The sequence below is a fragment of the Phycodurus eques genome, chromosome 11 (assembly GCF_024500275.1).
Source record: "Phycodurus eques isolate BA_2022a chromosome 11, UOR_Pequ_1.1, whole genome shotgun sequence".
NCBI lineage: Eukaryota > Metazoa > Chordata > Actinopteri > Syngnathiformes > Syngnathidae > Phycodurus > Phycodurus eques.
In genome coordinates this window covers 10421386-10445918 of record NC_084535.1, presented here as the reverse complement: position 1 = coordinate 10445918, position 24533 = coordinate 10421386, and the positions used below count along the sequence as shown (strand labels likewise).

The window sequence follows — 24533 nt, the reverse complement described above, 5'->3', positions numbered from 1 at the left end:
AAATGATGAACTGTTAAGACCTGCCACCATTATGTGGTCTTTCCTCACCCACACCCCTCCATAATGTCACCTTTTTGACTACACTTCTTTAACCCCCACCAGTATCACCAACGAGGCCGGAGCATCTATCTACAGCGTGAGCCCTGAGGCAGTTAAAGAGATGCCCGATTTGGACCCTAACCTCAGAAGTGCAGGTAATCCTGACCCCCTAGCTGCCATGTTGGATGATGAGTGGTCATGGTATTTTGATGATATTTCCACTCTAGCAGAACTATTGCCACTTTACGGGTGAATATCTGGCTTTGCCATTAGATCCCCTTATGTCTCTGCGGCGTTCCTTCACATATTCCATCACTGAACACACAGCGGCAACACTGAAACACTATTGCTGAGAACAAATGTTTTCCGCAGACTTCCTCTATAAAAACCTTAAATCAAGCGAGACTGAATTATTCCTCGCCCGTTTCCTGTGATCAGCAGTGCTTTTTTATTTTTTGTAGCAATTCCCAGCATTTTGGACGGCTTGGCGGGGTCACTCTGCTATTCTTTGAAGTGGCCACGAAGGGGTGATGTGCATGGAGCTTCCATCACTCCCACCCGTCGTTGTGCGATAAAGGACACCTATGGCGGTATAAGACGATATTTTAACTAGTCAGCAGGACCACTGTTTTTGTGTTCAGTCTCTCCTCCTCAAAGGGGTAGACACACACACTGATCTTTTATATCTTAACCATTTATTTTAACTGTGAGAGACTCCACACATGACGAGAAAAAATCGGCAAGTGTATGCTTGATGCTTTTATAGTATGGTGTACTTGTGTGATGACGAGAAGTCTGGCACAGTACTGACCTATGAGAGGCAGCATGGGAAGGCAGAGCATCCAGACTGCTGGAAAATAAAAAGGAGTAGTAGTAGTGGAAGACAGAAGAATATGTCTTAGCTTTTGTGGTAACTACATTGTGCTTGCCAACTCTTCCTTTTATAATTTTTGTTGTCGCAAATGACTTATGAGTCATGTTATACAAGCACTCCACACAACCAGTTGCTCCTCTATAACAGCGCCAGCTTCAGCGAACGTCATGATTTGCTCGACAAAATCACAGAGTAGCTCGGCCCAAGTCAGTGTTGACATATGGATTTGCCAATCATAAATACTGAACAGTTTTAACATTTGCCAAGGGATAATCTTTATCTTTGCTTACTTAATTGTGAGGAGAGAAAAATGCTCAAATTTGGCCTGAATATCTATCTATATATATGTTTGTACTGCACTTGACATTTGTTATTTGTCAACCCAGACTATTTTCTGAGCAGATCAGGCAGAAATAAATCACTCGTAACACACTCCACACCACAGAATAATTGCTCAGGATAATCTTTTTGAGACATCCAACAATTCGGCCTTTGCTGACTGATCAGAAGGGAGGGAAATTGCCCAATATTTGGCCTGATTGTCTGCATTGTTGCACCCCGCTTTATATATTCAACAGGTTTAACATTTGCCATTAAGGAGGAAAATTCACTTCCCACACCACCACAGGATAAAGGCCTTTTCACACTATTTGACGAACCTATTCATTGTCAATGTGCTGAGATTGTGCGAGGATGGAATGCTGTGTCGCGGCAAATGCCAACGTTACACATCATGCGGCGACGCGCCCTCAAATTTAATAATGTTCAATTTGAGAGTGGCACCGTCGTGATGTCAGAAGAGCACATCCAATAGGAGAGGGGCTCGCAGAGCAGATTTCAGAGCGCTAACAGCAATAGACCAACCAGCGGGAAAAGCCTCCCTGTTAATTCGTGGTTGGCCAACTACTAAAGTACCGTACTTCCAAATATGGGAAAGCTTGGGGTTTTGTCGTCCTTGCGCGCTGCACCGCAGCAAAAACCAAGTGCAGTGTGAAAAGGCCTTAATCGCTTAGGATAATCTTTTCGAGACATCCGACAATAAGACCTTGCTTTATCGAAAGGGGAGCAAAATAAATTTGACCCAAGTGTCAGTATTTTTGTACCCCGCTTTAAATATTGGAACAGTTTTAACATTTACAATTGTCAGCCCTGGCAATTTTCAGAGTGGACCGAGAAGGGAAACTCACTCCTGACAAACCCCATACCACAGAATAATCGTTAAGAATAATCTTTTAAAGACATCTGTTAATCAGGCCTTTGCTGACTTATCCATAAAGGGGAAACATTCTCAAATTACAAAAGGAAATACACGGTCTCCCTAGTGTTACACCTGGTTACCTAGGTGACAGATGAAGCTAATCCACCCTACGTTACCAATGTATTAGCTGATCAATCACAACTACCCAGCAAAACAATCTCACTTTTCTTCGAGGACCTCGACACACGTGGCCTTCTCTTATTTCTCTTTTTTTCCCCCTTAGTGCTTTAAGTAACACTAAACTGTAGTGCTCATAAACTTTTAATAAGTGGTGGGGAGTTAAGATGGACGGCGGAGCAAAGAGTACAGGAGGGTTTGGTGGGTGCACCGAGCAAGGGCAGGTTTGAAACTCCATCCCTGTCTAAATATTTTCTCAGGCTGCAACCTCCCACCGCAGCAACAGAGGAGAGAGAGAGAGAGAGAGAGAGAGAGAGAGAGAGAGAGAGAGAGAGGGGAACTATTGATTCCAGACATACTCCCTCTACTCTATAGCCACCCCCCCTTGTCTTCTTCCAGGGACATCCGAGTCAGATGTCCCATACTCGACACTCATCAATGGCAGCTAAACTCTAAAACAGTGGTCCCCAACCACCGGTCCACGGACCGCTACCGGGCCGCCGTGAAAGAATGACCAATTTATATAATTTCTTTTGGATTGCAATTTGCGTGTCAATGTGTCTTATTTTGGAAATTGACCAGATCTTCTCCGCCGCAACAGCTGGACGTCTCAATTGACACAGAGACTGCACAGAACGCTTCCGTTTTTCCAGTCCCATCCGGCTCGAATGCTTCTGTTTCCGGTCCGAGCGGGCTGGCTAGCGGGGGCAGAGCTCAAAGAACAAAATCATTTCATAAACTAATTCAGCTCATTACGTTTACGAAAAACATTTGTTCTTTTGAACGAAACAACTCTATATTGAGAGTCCTACTTAAAATACGGGTTTATCGCAACAGTTAACTCTCACGCACTAAGTTCGCTCTGATACAGACACAGTCAGAACTACTTTTACAGAGTTAAAAGTCTACTCTCATTGAGGAGCTAGGGAACTGCAGTCTAGACTGGCTGCCTACAATAACTCTGAGCCCCACACCTGCATCGCGCCCACAGTGGATGCACCATGAATGGCAAAGGAGGAAGCAGAAACGATGCAAGCGTGTGTGTGTATATACATACATATACATATTTATATATATATATATATATATATATATATATATATATATATAGATAGATATAGATATATACACATACATATATACATATATATATATATATATATATATACACACATATATATATATATATATATATATAAAAACATACATATATATATATATATATATACATATAAATATATATATACATATACATATATATATAATTTTTTTTTTTTTTTGTATGTTCATTAAAATAACTTAGTAGTCGTCGTCAAATTACAAATGTGTTCTCATAAAATCAGAACCTTTTCTAGTAAAATTACAAATTTATTCTCAAAGTTACAACCTTTTGTCTCGTAAAATTAAGTTTATTCTCATAAAACAATTTAAATTGAAAATGTATTCTCATTGTTTTTATTCTTGTAATTCTATGACTTTTCAGTGTGAACTTAATACTCCTTCATAACACAGACATGGACAACCAAAAATTGTAATGACATAAGCATTTACATAATATGAGTGATATAGCCACAATAGTGTATTGATTATACCCAAAGGTGCCAAATACAAATTCCTTGTGTGTTTTGGACATACTTGGCAAATAAAGATGATTCTGATTCTGATATCTCATTAGTTTGGCTCTACTGTATATGCATAGTAGTTGTCCAATTTTAACTGTGTGGCTATTGGAACAGCACATAACAACTCCTGACAGGTTCGGCCGTGGTTGTCCAGTGCTTCTGTGTTCAAATGCACCACAAAATTAAATGGGCATTTTTCTTAAACTAATAAATGAATGGTTGGTTGTGTGAGGTTGTGTTTTTAACATTCCATTCATGTATTGGTACTTGTGTCCAGGGTTATGATGTCATATATTGCAGTGCGTGTGTGTGCATTAGTCAATAAGTAAGGTTGTTTGTGATTGTTTTCATTTGTATCCCTGTCACATGGCCTTTGCCAGCAAAGTCACGGAAAAATATATTTTCTCGGTTAACTAATGCCTTAAGGCACACAATACTACTAATTGTGTGCACGTGCCTAGCTAAATTAGTGACTCTAAAGGTGTGTGTCTCAACATCTACCAAGAGTCTAAATGACAGATGCAAGGGCTCTAATTTAAAGCCAGCTTTAATTATTATCGGGTTGCCGGAATGACAATTGGATTTGGCCTCCCCCTCAGGCTTGTCCCGTAATAAGAAAATGCAAATAACATTTGCATTTTCAGTAATTATATATAATGCAGCTGTGAATATTCAATAAACTGGTTCCGATAGTTCACGGCCTTCTATTGAGTCTCCAGTAACTCCCTCCTGACTACTTGTCTGTGTTTGTGAACAGTGTCCATTGGAAGACGGGTCCAGGATCCATTGGCCGAGCTTGTGAAGATCGATCCAAAACACATAGGCATTGGAACATACCAGGTAAGAGGCTTCATAGGTACTCCTAGTATTTCAGGGAAAAGACAAATAGTAATAATGGGGTTTGGACACGAGGGAAGAGATAGAAGAAGAGGCACCCGGGGTTGTAATCAAGTCAGTGGAGGCCTGTGTAAACAGATGACGGTAACGGTGACCGGTAACTCAATTAATGACCCAGAGTGACGTGTGTTTTTGCTTGTGTGCTTGCTACGTGTCGTCCATATGTGCCAGAGTGTGTGTGCATAACTCTACACTGTAATGTACATCTCTGTGTGACAGCATGAGAACGTTGTCGCTATACATAAAGGTTGGATGGATTATCCAGTTTTGAGAGAGGCATTTTAATTTTATAATCACAAATATTAGAGAAATGTTCCCTGGATTCAGGTATGACCGATAGACCGTGATAACATTCCAGACAATTAGTATTGCCATGTCATATTTTAATTATCATTAATGCAGTATTTAGTTTGTAGAAAAACCATGGAAGACAAAGATGAAAACGTGACAATTTGACAGCGAAAAAAGTTATATAATCAATTATGTTACTATAGTATATGTGTCGATATTGCAATATTTCTCTCACTGTGTTTCATCCAATATTTTTCTTTTTTGAAATAATACATTTGTTTTTATTAATATTTGTGTTCTAATATTGTATTTCTTGTGTAATATAACTACTGTGTTTAGGAGCTCGTTTACATGAGTTTTAAACTACAAACGGAGATGAACACAGGGCTGGTGTTGCATGTGGGACACTCAAGAAAACGAGATGGCTCACACAACTCCAAATCTCTCCCAAAATACACAGAAAGTCCTAAATATACACTTTTGGATAAGACCAGGAGGTCAAGTAGTCAGTAAACGTGCGTACTGTACTTTCAGTCATTTCTACAGCTCTAGTTTGAGCAGGGTTCGTATTGACAACATTGCCATCTCTACTTGAAATAAAACGTGCCTGTTTGTTCTCGTTTAATAACATAGTTACAAATTTATTCTCATAAAATTACAACTTTTCTCCTAAAATAAATAAAAGAAAATTTCTCTGGGTTTAATCAGTGTTAGCAAAACATATGATTTGGTACCTTGGTTTTAAGATCACTGTTCACTTTTGATAGAGTAATGGAAGACGGTGTAAAACTGCCTATATTTCATGTAAACATGAGCAGATTGACATGCTGCCTAATGCATATCGCTAGCAATGGCGTCCACGAGAGAGAAATAGAGCTGCGCTGTATTTGTTTACAATCTGTCCCATACCTAATATATTGGCATGTGGGAACTGTGTATGTACCATAAGATCAGAACATTAATGCATGTACCGTTACACCCCTAATTAGTAGTACAAATACAGTAGTAGTTACACCAAAACAAGATATTCTGGTTGACAAATGAGTGAACCGCTTGTCATTTCCCCTGGTGATCAAAGAGAAGGGGCCCATATTGAAACGGGAGGCTTAAGAAAGGACAGCAGATTGTGAAAGAAGAATCGCAGGAACACTGAAGGGTTAGTGCAGAATGAAATTTGAAAGAAGGGTGTAGGCCATATTGTGTAAGTGCCTGTGTGTTCAAGTGTGTGTGTTGAGTTTGTCAGGTCACAGGCCCTGCGTCTCTCATCACATGACTCTCCAGGGGTGCCGGGGGTGGGGGGATCAGATCATGTGACTAGGTCAACAAATGATAATATAACCGGGTAAATAAACCCCGGGTGCTGACAGATACGAGACGGGACATCCCTCCGACCTGCGAGCTCTCCAGAATTTTTATTTTTTGTGTGTATGTGAAAGCGCCATATACTGTAGGTTTGTATAAGTTATATTTGTTAATCCTCCTGCATTTGTGATTCATGACATTGTGAGATTTTTGAAAGATTATTGCCTGTGAAGCCATAAAAGCACTTGGGCATGTGTAACTCTAGCCAGCTGGCACAGCGGGGTCGCTCTTTCGCTCTCCCGTCACTCGGACCAGTGAGTGACAGCTCTGAGAGAATGGAGGAAATGAGCTGAGGGCTAAAAAAGTGGAGGATCATGAAAATCAGTTTGGACTTAACCATTGCGGTGGGAACACCGATTTTAATGCAGCACAGGCTAAATACCTTTTAAAACATGGTCAGAGATAGCGGAATAGAGTTTTTTTTTTTTTTTTTTAAAGTACAGTATTATGATTTTATACTTTAATTGGTCAGAACCTTGATTTTAAGTTATACACGTATTGGGTGCAGTCTTTGGATCACTTCTTCATCTCTCAATCACCTGTAGTTAACACACACACACTGCTGAGTAAGAAAACATTGCCTGCTTGCCGGATATTAAGCCAACTCTCTCACTCTTGCCCTCATTTATTTTTACCGCCCTGAGTCTATGCAATGTGGGATCCCCCCAATGTGGTGTAGATACTGTGGAATCGGTGCTGTAACAGTAGATCAGGTACTCAGCCACCTGTGCCTTTTATACACAACCCAGAGAAATGAGATGGATGGATGGGTGGATTGATAGAGGGACAGATATGATGGATAGATAGCTAGATAGATAGATACCTTACACACAGGACTGCGAGTTGTTAAAAACAGCTTAAAATGCGCAGTGTGTAAGGCGCTAGTGCTGTCTTTCCAGAACAGCACTGTGGAAAAAAATTTTTTACAGGCAGTTTAAAAAAAAGGGCTTGTAAGTCCTCATGCTTGTTCTGATATAAAAAAATTAATTAATAAATAAATAAAAAATATATATATGTTACATAGTGGGTGGGGATCTTGGATTTGCACTGTGAGGTTAATCGAATAACTACTTCTTCAGGCAGTGTATTGGCGCTGTTGCAGTTGGTCTTCATCTAGCTCAAGTAAAGTCATGTTACATATGAAGGTTCCCGGTCAAAGGGCAGGTGTTTGTGTGTGCATGTGCGTACCTGAGCATGCCGTCACTCACTCTTGAATGATTTTGCCCACGGGGCAAGATGAGAGAACACTTTAACGAGTAAGAAGACTAAAGAATTGACAACAGAGAGATGGTTCTGAGGCGTGGGGAAAAAAAATTACTTTTATCAATGATAGAAACTTGCTGTTTACATGATTTCTTACTGTCATGTGAACGATTGCATGACAAGAGGTGGAGAGATTATTCAAGCTTGTTATTTTAACTGGTAAATAGTTACACTTAATTCCTTACTCATTTCAAGGCGCAGATTGCTGACTGTTACTTAAGCGAGTCAACACTCATGGGTGAGCTTAAACATGTAAAATAGAAGAAAAGCCAAAAAAAGGCAACAGCTACTAATTGGCCATCATTTCTTCCTCCCACCAGTTAGAGAAGCACATTTTTGCCGACAAAATTACCATGGTTTGCAGTGTTTACCTCACAGGGGTACCAAAAGCAGCCTCAAGCAACAAAAACTTTCATTAAAAAAAAAAACAAATAGTAGAATGGCTTCAGCATTTGTTGTTGTACGCTACATTTAAACAAAGAGCCCAGAGGTGACAGAATATGCTTGCATTTAGCCTCCTTCACCTGGCCTAATTCTGCAAAGTATTTTAAATGTACTCTCAGACGTTTATAATTATACAAATGCAGCTACATGAGTATAGAAACTACAATGCTTACCATTTGGCCTCTACAACATTGATTGTTGTCAGGGCTTTTAGAGTTTGTGGCCAGTTTGGCTCCAGCCATATTCCAGTGGCCAAATTCATCCTTCATGAATGGTGTTTTGGTCTCCTGTCATCATTTTCCGTCATCACCTCAAATCTCAGTGTTTACTTTCTATACTTTTTGCTTTGTCTTTCTCCCCTCATACATTTATCATTTGGGGCTATAGATTATGTATTTATCTCGTCTTTCACTGGAAAAGCTTGATTTGGTGTGCGATACTGTGCTTACTCACCCCTCGCCATCTGATGTGGTAACTCTGTGGCATTTATTCATTCAAGGTGCAGACAGAAGGTCTGCCCTATCGTCTTTGGTATTGGTTGGCTGGCTTCAGCTAGTTTCTTGCCAATTTAAACAAGGTTTAGGATCCAGCCCAAAGGCCTCTGGATGGTTTTGAGGTTTAATACCACAGAATGGGGCATTTATCTGTTGAATTGATGGCATTTGTGGCATTTATTATCCATCCATTTTTCTGTACCACTTAATCTGTTCGTGGTCTTTGATTGGCGCTTGGGTATTGAGTGGGAGTTGTTCCCGCGCCATGCGCACCATGACACTACCAATGGCCTGGCATATTAGTAGTCGTTCTGTTTATTTATTATTATTATGTTCCATTATATACCAAGGTTATTTTAAGTCTGACCCAATTTGGACATTTTGCCCCTCATTGGGACCCAAACATAGTATACCGTGTGGGGCCTTGAGAAACAAGTCATCCGACTTTAGTTTTGAGATACAAGCCCTCTTTCGCATGATTTATTTGCTTTGACTTGCAAGCAAAAACTTGCTCACTTCACAACAAGCAGCAGTTTGTAAGATACTAAACAATTCTTCAGAAAAGTGGCTTCAAGTGTGTATTGCCACACTGTTAGTTTACTGTCAAACTAAACATCAAACAAAGAGAATTACTCGTTATGCATTTAAAACAACCACATACACTATTGCCAAAAGTATTTGCTCACCTGACTTGACTCGCATATGATCTGAAGTGACGTCCCATTCTTAATCAATAGGGTTTAATATGACATCGTTCCACCTTTTACAGCTATAACGGCTTTAATTCTTCTGAAAAGGCTTTCCATAAGGTTCAGGAGTGTATGTAGGGAATTTTTGACCAGTCTCACAGAAGCGCATTTGTGAGGTCACTCAATGATGTTGGACGTGAAGGCCTGGCTAATTCATCCCAAAGGTGTTCTATTAGGTAGGTGTCAGGACTCCGTACAGGCCAGTCAAGTTCATCCACACCAAACTCTCCATGTCTATATGGACCTTGCTTTGTGCATTGGTGCAGAGCCATGTTGGAACAGGAAGAGGCCAGCTCCAAACTGATCCCACAAAGTTGGGAGCATGGAATTATCCAATAGCTAATGGCATGCTAAAGCAGCGTTCCTTTCACTGCAACTAAGGAGCCAATATTTTAGATAATTTCATGCTCCCAACTTTGTGGGAGCAGTTCTTCCATTTCATTTCCATTCACAAGAGCCGGCCTTCTCGTCCAACATGGAAGAATGGTAAAAAAATTCCCATAAACGCACTCCTAAACATTGTGGACAGCCTTCCCAGATGAGTTGAAGCTGTTGTAGCTGCAAAGGGTGGACCGATGTCATATTGAACCCTATGGATTGCAAATGGGATGTTACTTAAGTTCATATGTGACTCAAGGCAGGTGAGCGAATACGTTTGGCAATATAGTGTAACTTTGCTTTTCAGTCCGCCAGTATAATGCTAACACATAGTAGGAAATGCCGGAGACGGGCTGACAAATAGCAGATGTTTTGCAGTGTTATATACTCTATAAGCAACTGATATTTCAATATAAAGGGTGGAGCAATACTTGTAGACAGATAATATAACCATACTCAAAGGAATATATTCTTCATCCTCTGAGAAGTACAACTAACTACTGCCTTACTGAGCAGCTGAGACCGTCTCCATGTACAGTACTGTATTAACGTTTATATTATACACCACTGCCTTCAGGTGGCCAAGGCACGCACACCAGAAGGAGCAGCACAATGTCCATTGAGTTGAAGCAAAAAATGTGGCAAAAACTGTTTCATTTTCTTTGCATTCTATTCAATTATGTCATTACTGCATGTTTTTTAAAAATAATATACAATAGTATAGAGTGTTATTTCCTTATTAAAACAAATTATAAAAATTCTTGTTGGATTTTTTTGGGGAGGAGTCTGGAATGGTTTAATGGCATTTGCATTTCACTAGGGAACAACGATTTCAGATACTAGTGTTTTGAGTTATAGGCCTGGTCACAGAAGGGCTTAAACAAGTTTCTCAAGGCACTGCTGTCTAAGCTATCACTAGATCAAAGATAAAAATATGCTGTAAAAACTTGTGTACTATTTTTACTAATATTTACAGTAGGTATGATTCTTGATGAACCATACCAAGACTCACAAATACAGTAAATCTAGATTTTTTTTTCTACCCATTATCTGATGTTATCTACTACACTATGTACAAGTTAAGATGTAAGAAAGGAAGTACAACTTCCAAGACAATGAGAGAAAAGTGTAAATTATTTGTAGTAAAGAAAGAAAGGAGGAGATGAGTAGGAAACTGCTTCAATAGATTTAGTGATGCAGTGATCCGTGGGTGTGTTTATAGTCTACTGTAAATCGTAGAGAGCCATGAGGGCTTCCACTGTCTTGGATGTCATGACATAGACACTGAATGGGTTTAATAGGGCAGAACTTTCCTGTTTTCTTCACTTTTAGTTTTAATTCTCCTCCACTCCAACTTTGGCATATTTCACCTTGCTGCCAGAGATGCACTCAACTGTAAAGCCTGAGTCTTGGATTTAAGTTTCTTTTCAGCGTTCAGGCAGCAATTTCCAACCACTGCCAAATGCAGGCTGAGGTGCTTTTGAGGTAGCTGTGGATCAAAGGTCATATTGTTACGGATTTAAAAACAAAACAAAAAAATGTTTACTTCTTGTCAGTCGATGATGGCCTCTGGTGGTGAAGTTATGTGACTGGTTTTGCCTACAAGTGTTTGCCTACGCTTCCGCCCCTCAAGGGTCCAAAAAGGAATCACATACTGCAGGTTTAAGTCGAGTTTCAGTCAAGTCGGAAATTGAAATAATTTATTTCAAGGTGTCATGGGAAGTGTGCTATTATTCACCTACTCAAAGGTTCCATTAAGAATGTGAGACCAATTTGGCGTTGACTGCAGGTGGAGGCCCATGCCGACTCAATAACCTTCACCTTTTCTCGTGTGAAAACATTCTTCCCTGGTGTAATATTACAGGTGATTTCCTCATCAACACTCCTAACTCACTCGTCTCCAACCTCATTGTGTATCCACCCTGAGCCATAAATCATTCATTTTCTCGTTCATGGGAATGTCATGTCATTTCAAGGTTGAATTTTGTTTTTGTCTTTTTGTTGTTGTCTTCAAAATGCCTCTGGCTTTGGGGTCTCATGATTCTTCTTAAAGACCCTGTTAAGTTATTTTGCACGTTTTCAGCACTTATCTTCAAACATATGGTATTTGAAAACAAATCACTGAAGACTCTGAACACGTTTGTATTAAATTGTTGAGATATAGCTTATATTTCAGTTGTCTGGATTTTTTTGGGCATGGCTAAAACCAAGCCCAGTACACATTTGGCCCTCCCCCACGATATACTGTAACTACTGTGCGCCTTCATTCCATCAGTGGCTATCCAGCACAATTGCCAGTTATTTAATATTAATAACTTTGCCCATTTCTACCACTACAGCATGTAGTTATGGGCCCATGTCACTGGCGAAGACCAACATTGAATGCCCGTGACCTTCCATCCCTCAGGTAGCAGGTCATTTAAATAGACACATTGCTCCATCTTGTGATCGGATCGGTGATTGGTTATCGTTTTTTTAAACTCTGTGATCGGCCCCGAAAATCCTGATTGTGTAAAGACTAGTGTTTATGTTTTCCATAACGTCCCAACTTCATTGGAATTGGGGTTTGTAAATGATATGAGTGGAAAAGCAGCCTTCCAAGTATTCATGTATTTGATATCACCACAACATCTTGTACCTGTCAACGGTCTCGTTCTCTGTCCTGATTACTTGTTGGCTTGTTGTTATCTGTTTACATGAAAGTGTTTATTGTAAGCTTGATCGAGTTACGGGTCAACTAGGCTCAGTCACGTTCACCGTCGGTAACAGTAGTTCAGTTGTCAGCTAATCGTCCAGCAGTTGCCTCGGTATCAGTGTCCACCTCCTTGAATTTTGGCGTTGGTGCTTGGCGGTCGTCAAACTTGATACAATCTCTCCTATCTTTCTTCCCCTCTCTTGCTTCGGTATCTGCCTTAATAGGGAAAACATTCCAAGCCTTTTTGGAAGATATTCCCCAGTTGTTGTTGGGTTTGTGGCTGATACGTGTGCTGAGATGAGGAGTTCATTGAGAGGATCTTTATCTGTCGCCAAGCTAAACATCGACTGTCTTTGCACCCTCTCTGGGTTCATTCCATCTGTCAATCAGCTCTCTTTTTACTGTAGTTGTCAGTCAAATGTCGCTCGGTGTGTCTCAGAATTTGTTTTGGCTCGGCTGCCGTTAATCTCTTTTTCAGGATGAAATTTAATAATCCTCCCAGGGGATGTCTTACCAACAAAGTTTCAGATGCGCATCAAAAATGCTTAACGAAAAAGTGTTTTGGATTACTGTAATTGTACTTACTTTCTTTTTGTATCACTTCACCTGATAACATTTCATCGTTTTCGTGTGTGTTTTCAGCATGACGTTTCATCCGGAGCTCTGAAGGCAGCTCTTGATGGCGTGGTTCAGGAGTGCGTGAGCTTCGTCGGGGTCGACATCAACATCTGCTCAGAGACTCTGATGAGGTAGCTGGACACACTAAAACTAAAGTCATACAAATCCGCATAGAAAGGCTACAGTCCTGCACATTGGGACGTGCGGTTCAATATAGAAACAAACAGCACAAAATGAGCTGGCAGGCATCAGGTCATCTGTTTACCCGCCTGCGCAGCCAGAAGTCGCTCTATGCATGCATATAAACTATCGCAGACGTGTTGATGACTGAGGTATTATGTGGAGTGTTGACACAGTGGTGTGTGTCACGGCGCTCCAAATCACCTCTCTTTATTGCTTGGACAATTCCCTTCCAAGTTGGCCTATGTGCATATTTTGTGTTACCTCAGTCAAATCAGAATTCTACGAATTCAAGTATCTTTTTGTTGTTGTCTCGTAGGCACATTGCAGGCTTAAATACTGGCAGGGCACGCAGTATTGCCGAGTGGAGAGAGCAGAACGGTCCCTTCTTCAACAGGGAGCAGCTCAAGCTGGTCAAAGGCATGGGACCTAAGAGCTACCAGCAGTGCGCCGGCTTCATCAGAATCAACCAAACTATCCAACGGTACAGTTTTTTTTGTTTCTTCTTTCCCAGAGTTCTCGGTGCCATGAGGCACATTAGGCCGCAGTTGCGATTTCTGTAATCCGTAGTTTTTACGGGAGCAGGTGAGCAGGGAGCCCAACCCCAGCACCTGGTATTCCTAGGTGGTCTCACATCCAAGTACTAGCCAGAACAACCCTGCTTAGCTTCCAAGATCGGACGAGATCGGGCATCCTCAGGGCAGTTCCCGGGGTTAAAGGTACAGGTTACTAGAGATAAAGTACTAATGCCACATTGTAGTGATACACTGTTTTTTACCTTGATAACTGTTTTGTTCTGTGTCAACAACCCTATCAAAAGTTAACATAACTGTTCACCTATTGCATATTATAACCTAGGTATCATAAAAATGGCCATCAAGGTGGAAAAGTGGTTAGCATGTCTGCCTCAGTGCTGAGGTTCGGCCTTCGAATCTCGACTTTCCTGTGTAGGGTTTGCATGTTCTTCCTGCACTTGTGTTGGTTTTGTCTGGGTTCTCTGGCTACCGCTCACATTTTAAAAGCATGCATGTTCGGTTCGGAAAAAAAAGGGCATGCCCAAAAATCAACAATAAAAGCAACATTTTCACTTATGGAGGTAGCACTTCATTTACATGTCTACAGTATGTGGCCATGGACACATCACCAAACGCAAGTTAAAACAATATTAATAATATATAAAAACGTGTACTCGACAACAGACCGTGATGAAGGTGCGCATATTATTGTTGACCAGTTTTTGACTTGGTCATATTGTACTGAGCAGCTTGGACAAGAAAGTCATATGTTGAACGATGGAGAGACCAACCTGACTAGGCTAAAATCTTTTAGAGGTGTATTTTTCCTGACAACTTTGGCGGAATTCTGACTTCTACGACCCTCAGGGGCATTCCTATTCGGAGGTTCCATTGCACAGTAGTGGTATACAGTATGTGTGCGTTCTAATTAAATTTCATGCATTTTTCATGTCACAACAGTGCCAAGTGTCCACCTCCTCCAGCAATGCCACCTAAACCAGCTGCCAAGAAAGTCAAAGGAAAGGCCAATGCTGCTGTACCAACACATTTCAACCCTCTGGACCAGACCTGCATCCACCCAGAGTCCTATGATGTGGCACAGAGGTAAATCATGCACACACAATGACACACCCACACATTTGGGCACCAGTCTTCCCTGAAGCATGTTTGGGCTAAGATGGAGTCGATTTGGATGTCTTCTCATATGGTGCTGCTTATTCTAGTGCGGGAATTCTTGATTAGATTTTCGCAGAGGTTCTCCGCTGTGTGTCTTTGTCAGCGTCTGTCCTTGTGCGAGAAATGATTGTTAGCAGGGCTGATACCCATATCCAAAGCACAATGAACAACACGTTTCGTGTGTGTGTGCGTGTGTGTGTGCGTGCGTGTGTGTCTGTGCATGTGTGTGTATGCGTGTATGTGTGTGGTAGCCCTCTGCTACAGCTGTAATCACTCAACTGTGTTTAGTCTACATGCGTTCTGACACTAGAGGCTCCGATGTGCCTTTTTAATGGTCTCAGTTCTAGGTGGTAGCTAAGGGTCTATCTGCGTTTTTGTGAACATTCGCTCATATTGCAACTCTAGTTAGGTTGGTTGTAGGATTAATTCAAGTCCCTCACCACGTCTTCTTTCTTACTATTGGGGGAATCTGTTTTAGATACCTAAACACATTTTTGCAATATTATTAAACAAGATTGTGTATTTATCATTTTATCACCAATAAATAATCAAGTTTGAATAAAATACTAGTGATTTCTTGTGTATACTACGCTCTCGAGTATAATGCGCAACCCCAAAATCAACTCAAAAAATCAGGAAAACCATTCTTCCAATGTATAATGCGCACCGATTAGTTTGTATCCATTGATATATTAATCTGCAATAAATGTTAAAGATAATGCCCTCCTATTTTGTTTTCTAATTAAGTCTGATCAGTATTATTATTAATACTAAGGTTTGCTTGTTCTCTAGTAATGTGTTACAATGACGCAACCTCGTGTGTAGGGGAATTGTTTTTCACCTCGCACGTGACCATTGACACTGCCAGCTTTAACATCATACTGAAAGCTAGAGAGGTCATGTGTACAGATAACACATTCACTCCTGGTGCAAGATAATAACAGAAATAATAACAAAAATAGTTAAGACACAACAAAAGCTACAGAGGGGGAATAAACACACATAAGCTTGATTAACATTCACATTATTACAACTATTTATGGGATTAGGGGACAAACTGATTTAAAACAGTGTTTTAATAACTATACTACGGTGCTAGGCACGCTGGGAAATCCTCTGACAGCAAACTGACATGATGACGTCAACAATGACGTCGGGCCGGCTAATCTGTCAATGTTCACGTGCGAGATGGAAAATACCTCCGTAAAGCCGCAGTGTTAAAACTAAACAGTACGGTGCGCCACAGTAATACATACATTACTAAAGAAATAGTAAACCTTGGTATTAAAAATAATACTGCTGTGTCAAAACTATACACTAAGGTGCATCATGGCCTCAATACTCACACACAATAAAGGAGTAGATGCATGAAAACACTTAAACGTAACCTTAAATATGATGTACTTATAAACTTAATAACTATAACTATATAATAAATAACTTATAAATAACGAGATTCAAAACTAATTGATGGCTTTTCTAAAACACTTATCTAATCATCGTCTTCATTTCACTGTGAAGGATTTTTTTTTACTATACTTATGTAAAAGGCGCACTGTTGACTTTTGAAGGTTTTTTTGGGGGGGGAGCACTATACACGAGAAATTACGGTACATATTACGATGTCATGTTAGACAAAAAATTAAAGCACTGTTAAGAAGGAATGAGGTGAAAAGGCAAGATCGAAGACAATTTTTGTGGATCTATTAAGGCGAGTAGCTCCCTGGTATGTAAAGATGGACGCCAGCAACATTGTGGAGTGTCCACAGAGGCGGTTCCTCTGTAGGTGCGGATGTTTTGGTGAGCAACAGAGTTCAATGGGGCTCAGCTGTCCGTGTGAACATGATATAGTTATAATAGAGTGGTACCTCAGCTCTTTTTGAGCTATAAGCCGTCACTATGGTAATTTTGTTGTTGTTGTCGTTTTATTTTTTAAAATTTTTTTTAAAGAGCAAAAATAGAGTTTGAGCTGGGTATTGTGGTAGTGAACATCACAACGAGAAAAGAACCAATTGACCAAAAAAGACCAATTGCTTACTTTAAGCTGTTTATTTCCACTCCATGTTGAAGTATGCTGTAAAACAACATAAAACAAAGAGAATTACATGTTCTGTATTTAAGCAAAACAGATGACTGTAATTTTGTTTTATGAAAGTCTGCTAGCTTAATGGTAACACAGAATGCAAATCTAGATCAAATAAGATCATTTTGAGATGTTCAATTTCGAGCGTGGTCACAGAACAAAATAAACTCGTAAGTTAAGGCACTGTACATGTCTTTTTTCTTTTTTTCTGAGAGGATATAGGAGGCATTTACAGTATTTGAGGCAGGTCTTTATTTGTGCTAAGGGCTTAGTCAAGGTTACCAACGGCCCGCAATAAAATAGTTTGCACAGTGGCTCAAGAATTCCCAAATACAATACATTATATAAAACTGACAGGGAGGGAGGATAGCAGAGGATTGCAATGTGTGTGTGTCTGTGTGAGGTGTGTAAGGAATATCACGTTTATCACATTAGAGAAACTGGATCCCCCATTACTGCTCATGGCCCACGCATTGCCCCCCTCCTGGTAACTGTATACAACACATGCACAGGCATGAACGTGGAGGGGCGTACATAATTTTGTCTAGCCTCCTGTAACTTGCATTTTCTCACAAAATGTACAATTATTTTAGCTGTGATCAGTGATTTGGACCACCAAGCTGCTACCCCTAAAATGCCAGTATGCAATGGAATGAAGATTTGTAAAAAAATAGGAAGTCTTTATTCCTTTGCCTCTTGACTGTTGGCCTCACAGCTGTCTTGCACATATTTGTACACAAGCCGTGTCCCCTTACATCCGCAATGTCCCCGCCACTGCCAAATAAGCATTTCCGAACAGCATTTTCTATGAATCAGTTTGTGTGTGTGTGTGTGTGTGTGTGTGTGTGTGTGTGTGTGTGTGTGTGTGTGTGTGTGTGTGTGTGCGCGTGTGTGCGCCCACCTGTTCAGTCCCATCACTGTGGCGAGTGGGTGGGACAGCTGGGGAGTCTGCTTGGCGTCAGGCTACCAGCGAACGACATCCATCACAGACACCACCCAGCTGGTCCATGCACACAGGCTAATGCATTCACATCTATCACCATCTGTGGAAAGGTTCTACTGTAAATAACATATTCACTACAAGTGCACACACACACACACACACACACACGTTTTTCCATAATCTTTATTTGCCACTCTGGTTCTCATGCCAGTTTGAGTTGGTGCAGAATATAGTAATGTCAGGTTTGGGTCAGGTTTTGATGCGTGTCAACAGCTCAAAAAAATGACCTTTTTCCTGGCATCCTATAAACACACAAGTGGAGACAAGGTGTCACAGCCATTATAGCCCACTGGGAAAGATTTACCAGATTTTTTAATTTTTATAAGGCAACACAATAGATGTTTTATTTAGCATAGGTGCATTTTTGCAACATAGGCAGTGCTCAGTTTTTGTGTAATTACTGAAACGCCCCTGTAATTTTTTTCCTTCTCCTTTTTACTCCTTACTGAGGCTAACAATAGCTTTCACAGTCTTCTTCTGCTTTGCCCCACTTTTCTGCTTTGCTTGCTTTTCACCTTACATCTGACCATGCCATTACAAAAATTTACTGGGAGTCCTTGGTTTGGTATGGTCCCAACATAGGGAATTTTTGTTTTATATTTCTGGCCTATAAATGTTTGTCATACAAATCCATCCATCCATTTTCAACACCGCTTACCCTGGTTAGGGTCGTGGGGCACTGGAGCATATCGCAGCTGACTTCGGGCGAAAGGCGGACTATACCCTGAACTGGTCACCAGTCAATCGCAGGGCACATATAGACTCGGACAACCATTCGCACTCACATTCACACCGTCACTGAGTGGGAACTGAACCCACGCTGCCTGCACCAAAGTCCGGCGAGTGTACCACTACACCATCAGTGACTGTCATACAAATATTTTATGTAATTATGACTTTAAGACTGCAGGAGTGTAGGTTAGTGATTGACTACCATCATAGGAACAGAACTCCGTCGTAAATCGAGAACCTCCTGTATTAATAAAATGTCAGTTGACACCTATTACGTGTTTGACCAGGACTTTAAAAAATTGGCAGTCTGCATGTCCCCCTTTGCTGTGGGTTGTATTTTTACTTATGTCTGGCTTATACAACAGTAGTGCCATTACAGTTAATTATTAGTTTTTACACAAATGTCAATGTCGGTTGGAAACAATATAAGTGTTTGGACAGGATTAAAAATAAATAAATCAATCTGGGCGGCACGGTGCTGACTGGTAAGCACATCCGCCTCACAGTTCTGAGGACCCGGGTTCAAGTCCGGCCTCGCCTGTGTGGAGTTTGCATGTTCTCCCTGTTTTCTCCGGTTACTCCGGTTTCCTTCCTCATCCCAAAAACATGCATGGTAGGTTAATTGAAAACTCTGAATTGCCTGTAGGTGTGAATGTGAGTGTGAAATCTGCAGTCTGCATGTATTTTCCACTTTTCTGGGCCTTGCGTTTCTCCTCAAGTCTCAGAATACAATGTGACAGTGTCAGTGGCTGAATTTTCGATCACTGTTCATGCAAACATTGGGCTGTCCACATATCAATCATTACAGCAGCATTACTGACTGGTTTTGATGTAACTCATAAAAGTAGCTTGCTCAACACAACTCATTAATTGTATGTACAATCCTCATCTCCAGGTTTCTTTTCCTCATTGGTGGGAGTGCCAGCCAGATCGGGAGTGAGCATCTCAAACAGAGTGTGGACCGGAAAGTTGGCAGCAGCAGTATCGACGAGCTATCCAGAACAGTGGGCACCACACCGGAGACCCTCAAGCTCATCATCGATGGCCTCACCCAGCCCCCTGGCTTTGACATACGGCAAGGTAAGTCCATCTCAGTCACACACAAAGAACCTAAGGTGTTCTTAAAATTTTAACATAATGTTAAAAATAAGTCATGTGTTTAAATTACACATTTATGAGTAGTATGTGATTAAAAATGTGCCCTAAAATAAAAATTAAAAAAACACACCGGTCCTTCGTCCCCTTTAAACTTAAGTTAAAGTGTACTCATTGTGGTTGCAGTTCGCCTAGCCTATAATACTTCCCATAAACTTGGTAAAGGTATATTCTTAATATATTATGTTATGAATGCAATGTGCATTCTTTTTGAGACATAATGCTTTACCGACATAGAGCTCATTCAAAAGAAAACCTATGATAGAAACTTGTGCAACATCAAAAAAATATTTTATGCACTTAATTTATAATTATGTAATTAATGTTCAACTATCTTCCAATATTTCTTGTCCATCTATTAGTATTAGTCGTCAAATTCTAATATCTTGCAATTATCTGTAATGGAATGAAAAAGTGTCACATTTGTGTGATACTTTATGGGTTTATCCAAATATAGTTTTCAAACTAAATGAATAGATGTGGCTTAAAAAAACTTAGAACAGTGGAGGTCTGATTTCCAGGTCACTTTAAAGTAAAAACCCTTTCCAAACCTTCATTGCCAGAATCTCAAAATTGAAGGTTCTTTGTTATATCAAGTATCTTGGGTTGCAGAGCAGTACCACATCATGCTCAGCTGAGTAAACAGATGGACGGAGGCTACCAATGTTGTTAGGGATAAATTGGCCCTGACTATTTCCTTGCATTCATTGTTTGTTTTAAAAACGACAGAAAGGAAGAAAGATATCTCATGGAAAGGCTTGGCAAAAATGTGGAAGTATGCAAAGACGAGTATTTGGTTACTTTCCGAAATTTTATCCCTCAGTCATTTCAGGTCCTGCCCCTTATTTCTCCCTGCATCCCTTTCCCCTGACCACCCCCCCCCCCCCCCCCCAAAAAAAAAAAACGAAACAATTGATTTTATATGATCTTCTCTCTTTGCCATCCCCAGATTTTGGGCAGGAGGACTTTAAGCGGGGCATTGTATCCATTCAGGACCTACAGGTGGGCACAGTCCTGACGGGCCGGGTGGAAAACACGTGTCTATTTGGGGCTTTCGTTGACATCGGCGTGGGCCGCTCAGGGCTCATCCATAAGAGCAAAATTACATTGGACAAATTGCCCATTAGCCAGCGCCGCCGCAGCCTGGCGTTAGGACCCGGGGAGAGGGTGGAGGTGCGGGTGTTAAACGTGGACGCTCAGAGGGGACGCATTAGCCTGGACCTGATTAGGGTGCTGCACTGACTTTATGTACCTTTTTTAAATCAGGTTTCCTGAAAGAGTTTGTTCCGCTAATCAATAAAAGAGACTCTTGTTTGAATGCTCATTGCGCTCTTCCACTTTTTCCTCTCAATTTGTGTAAAGCCAAACCTCCAAACTGGCATGGGTTACAAACAGGCAATGTGGATTGATAGAAATCATTACAAGATGTCCGCAGGAGAAGAAGAAAAAAAAAATATATTATATCATTATCCTTAAAAAAAGATTAAGGATTCCACAGAAATAGTTAACATTGCTATGTTGTGTTTGTGAGGAAAAAATAGTAATAATAGTAGTGTGCAAAATATTATTGCAAAATAAAAGGAGGCCACCACCATCACTAACGGGCAATAAGGAAATGAACAGACGGATGAAGATTTGTTTTTTGTATAAATGCCCCAATACTGTAATTTTGTTGTTGTTATTGAAAGAAAAAAAAAACAACCACAACCAAAAAAAAAAACACCTTTTAAAAGTCTTAAATGCTGCAGGAAGAACATCATTGTATTTTATATGGACAACTTTGAAAAAGAAAAATGAGATTATTTGGAATTTGTCAGCGAAGTATTATAGCAAAAACCTCTTGGAATATTAATTCTAAAAATAAAATTAAAAAAAGACAAAGACAAATGTGTAATTATTCAGCAAAATATTATTACATAATTTCTTAAAATACTCTATAATAATAATAGATTACGACCATATTGCTCACTGCTCGTAGTTGAATTATTGAATGTTTTAATGAATTCTACTTTATTCCTACAGGGCATAACAAGTATTACATTTGGCTTTTTTAAATCACCAGACACAACTGCATTAAAGAACATACTGGAATTTTTCTAAAGGCTTTATATATATAATTCAGATTTCACATGATTTTTCTAAAGACTTTATATATATAATATACTTCAGATTTCACACTATATTCATGAAAAATTAGGACAATTTTTGAAAAATCTACTGGTTCTTATTATTATACCGCTATTTGTGTGTTAATTGTTTTGAGGCTATTTATAACAGTTGCTCAGGTTTTGGGCCAAATCTCACGCTCTCACAGGGGCATATATGGCCCACGGGCCGTAAAATGACCTCCCCTGCTTTGAAACAACACGAAGAAGAGACAGAGCGTGTGTCGGAGGGGTGGAGGGGTGTTGGGTAGAATCGGTGAGTGTGTCTGTTTTGTAGCCTGAAGGCTTTTTCAGCTTGGTCCCAGACATCATTATCCCAGGACACACATACACACACACATGCACACCCACACACACACACACACACACACACACACACTCTAATCAGCTGCTTTAAAATTAATCCCAGACTCCCAGTTCACATTATCTAATTTGTTTGTTTTTATAAAACCCACAGTAAATAGCAGATAGCAAAATATAATACAGGTTCTGAGAAAGCCTAGGATCCCCCGTGCTAAACTTGAGACCGAATGTGGAATACCTAATCATCGTAAAGGGCTGGCTGCCGCCTCCCTTTGGGCCACCAATAGAATACATTTTCCGCACACAAACACAAAGAAATATTTGATCAAGGTTAATCTGAGGCGGCACTTTGCTCAGGAGATGATCTGGGAACGATAATATGCAATCATTTTTTCCTTATAGTGTATTACTTTTTCATGTTTTGACGCTAACTTCCTTTGTCGTTTAGTTATGTTGTTTTGTTTGCGGAAACCTCTTGGTTCACTCAGTTCCGGGGCCAAACATGCCATTTGCACAATTGGACGCAGCATCATTCCTGCCTTTGATTTTCCTCCCTGTCTTAAACATGGGCACTCAGACGGGACAAGCAATCTGGCGGTCAGTTAGTCGCTGCCCGCTCTTTTGCTTGATGCAGCGATTGCAATACAGAGTGAGCTCAGGTGCAACTTGAGGTTTTGGAGACTGTGAGACACCCATTAAGCAACCTTTTTGGATTATTTATTGTTTGTGGCCATGCAGGGGCTGTCTTCCGTCGTTTTCCAAAATCTTTTAGTTTCATCCCCTTAAGAGGGTGCCCAACCTTTTTTGCACCATGGACTGATTTCATGTAAAGCAGTATTTGGACAGACCAGCACAGAATCAAATAAAATAAATTATTACAAATACAAATCATCATTATGGTGAATGTAATTGTAATTACTGGGAGCCTTGAACTTGTTTCTCTTCAATGAGCCAGTCCCATTTTTGGGTAATTGAAGACAGTGACACCCGATGTGTGTTATGTCCAGTCTACTCCGTAATTTTGTTTGGGTTAACATCAAAGCAGAAAATCCCTTTTCACAAAGCTATGATGTTGAAATGGAAATGGAATGGAAGGTTTTTAGTGCCTTTTTTGTTTGTTTTGAAGGCTTTACTGCCTCATTTGCGAAGCTGCCGCCGTGCCGCCACATATTATGCAGAGAAAGCCTGCTGCGCCATTTGTTTTGTTTGTTGCTAACTTTTGCTTACATGCGCGCTTTGTCTTTTACTTCTGTAACACGTGACCGAGATGAACGGTTTGACATGTACAAAGGCACAGGCACCTAATTTTCAAGATAAAACCTCTTTCAGACTCTGATGATCATTAAAATAGATCGTGTTAAGGAGGCTAGATAATTAATTAACATAAGGGGTGGCAGTAAATTTGTTTTACTTCTGACCACTCCTTTTTGGATATATAGAATTAAACTGTACTATATGCATGTTTTAATTTTTCATGTTTCTTTGCAAGTATATCTGTTTGTCCAATATTGTACTTGTTTCCTTATTTTGTTTGTACAGGTTTGAAATAAAAAAAATTAAAAAAAAATTTAAATAATTTTGTTCAGTTTCTCTGTAGGCTGGTACTTAATGTCCCATGGACCAAGGCTGGTCCGTGGCTCGGTGGTTGGGGACCACTCCTCTAAGAGACTTACCACCTGTGAAAGAGAAACAGACGAATAAAAGATGCAGCTGAGCGCGTCCCAACGATAACAAACGTCAAACGGGCAGATTTGATGAATGCTTTTTCCAGAGTTTGTCACGAAAAGGTGAATCGAAACACTTTTCTGATACAAGACGCTGTATCTGTATCCCAACATTCTATTATGTGCTACTGCTCAGTCCAGAAGAAATATTTAAATACGGTGGTGGTATAAGTAATGACTTCTTATTCGTTATAGCCTCATTTCCTAAACTTAAAACTTTAAAACCTTCTGGCAACATGTGATCTTAGTAAGGGTACGTGTATTGGTACAGTGACCACATGTTGCTCCGTAAACAAACGAAGTGCAGCTCAGTTTCTGGCTAGTGAATGTCATGGGTAGTGTTATGCTGTTGGCAAGATGTCAAAGTGAACTACTTTGAAATCGCGTCAAACCAAT

General features: G+C 40.3%; 1 protein-coding gene across 1 annotated transcript in view; it reads left to right on the top strand.

Annotated features, from left to right (window-relative positions):
* srbd1 (S1 RNA binding domain 1) overlaps positions 1-21292 on the top strand; it is a 55499-nt gene extending 34207 nt beyond the window's left edge. The window contains exons 15-21 of the mRNA XM_061690087.1: positions 103-194; positions 4668-4750; positions 13126-13232; positions 13601-13765; positions 14757-14900; positions 19686-19870; positions 20895-21292. Coding sequence (XP_061546071.1) covers positions 103-194; positions 4668-4750; positions 13126-13232; positions 13601-13765; positions 14757-14900; positions 19686-19870; positions 20895-21187 — 1069 coding nt within the window. The 3' untranslated portion in view covers positions 21188-21292. The remainder of the gene's footprint in view (positions 1-102; positions 195-4667; positions 4751-13125; positions 13233-13600; positions 13766-14756; positions 14901-19685; positions 19871-20894) is intronic.
* Positions 21293-24533: the final 3241 nt, after the last annotated feature.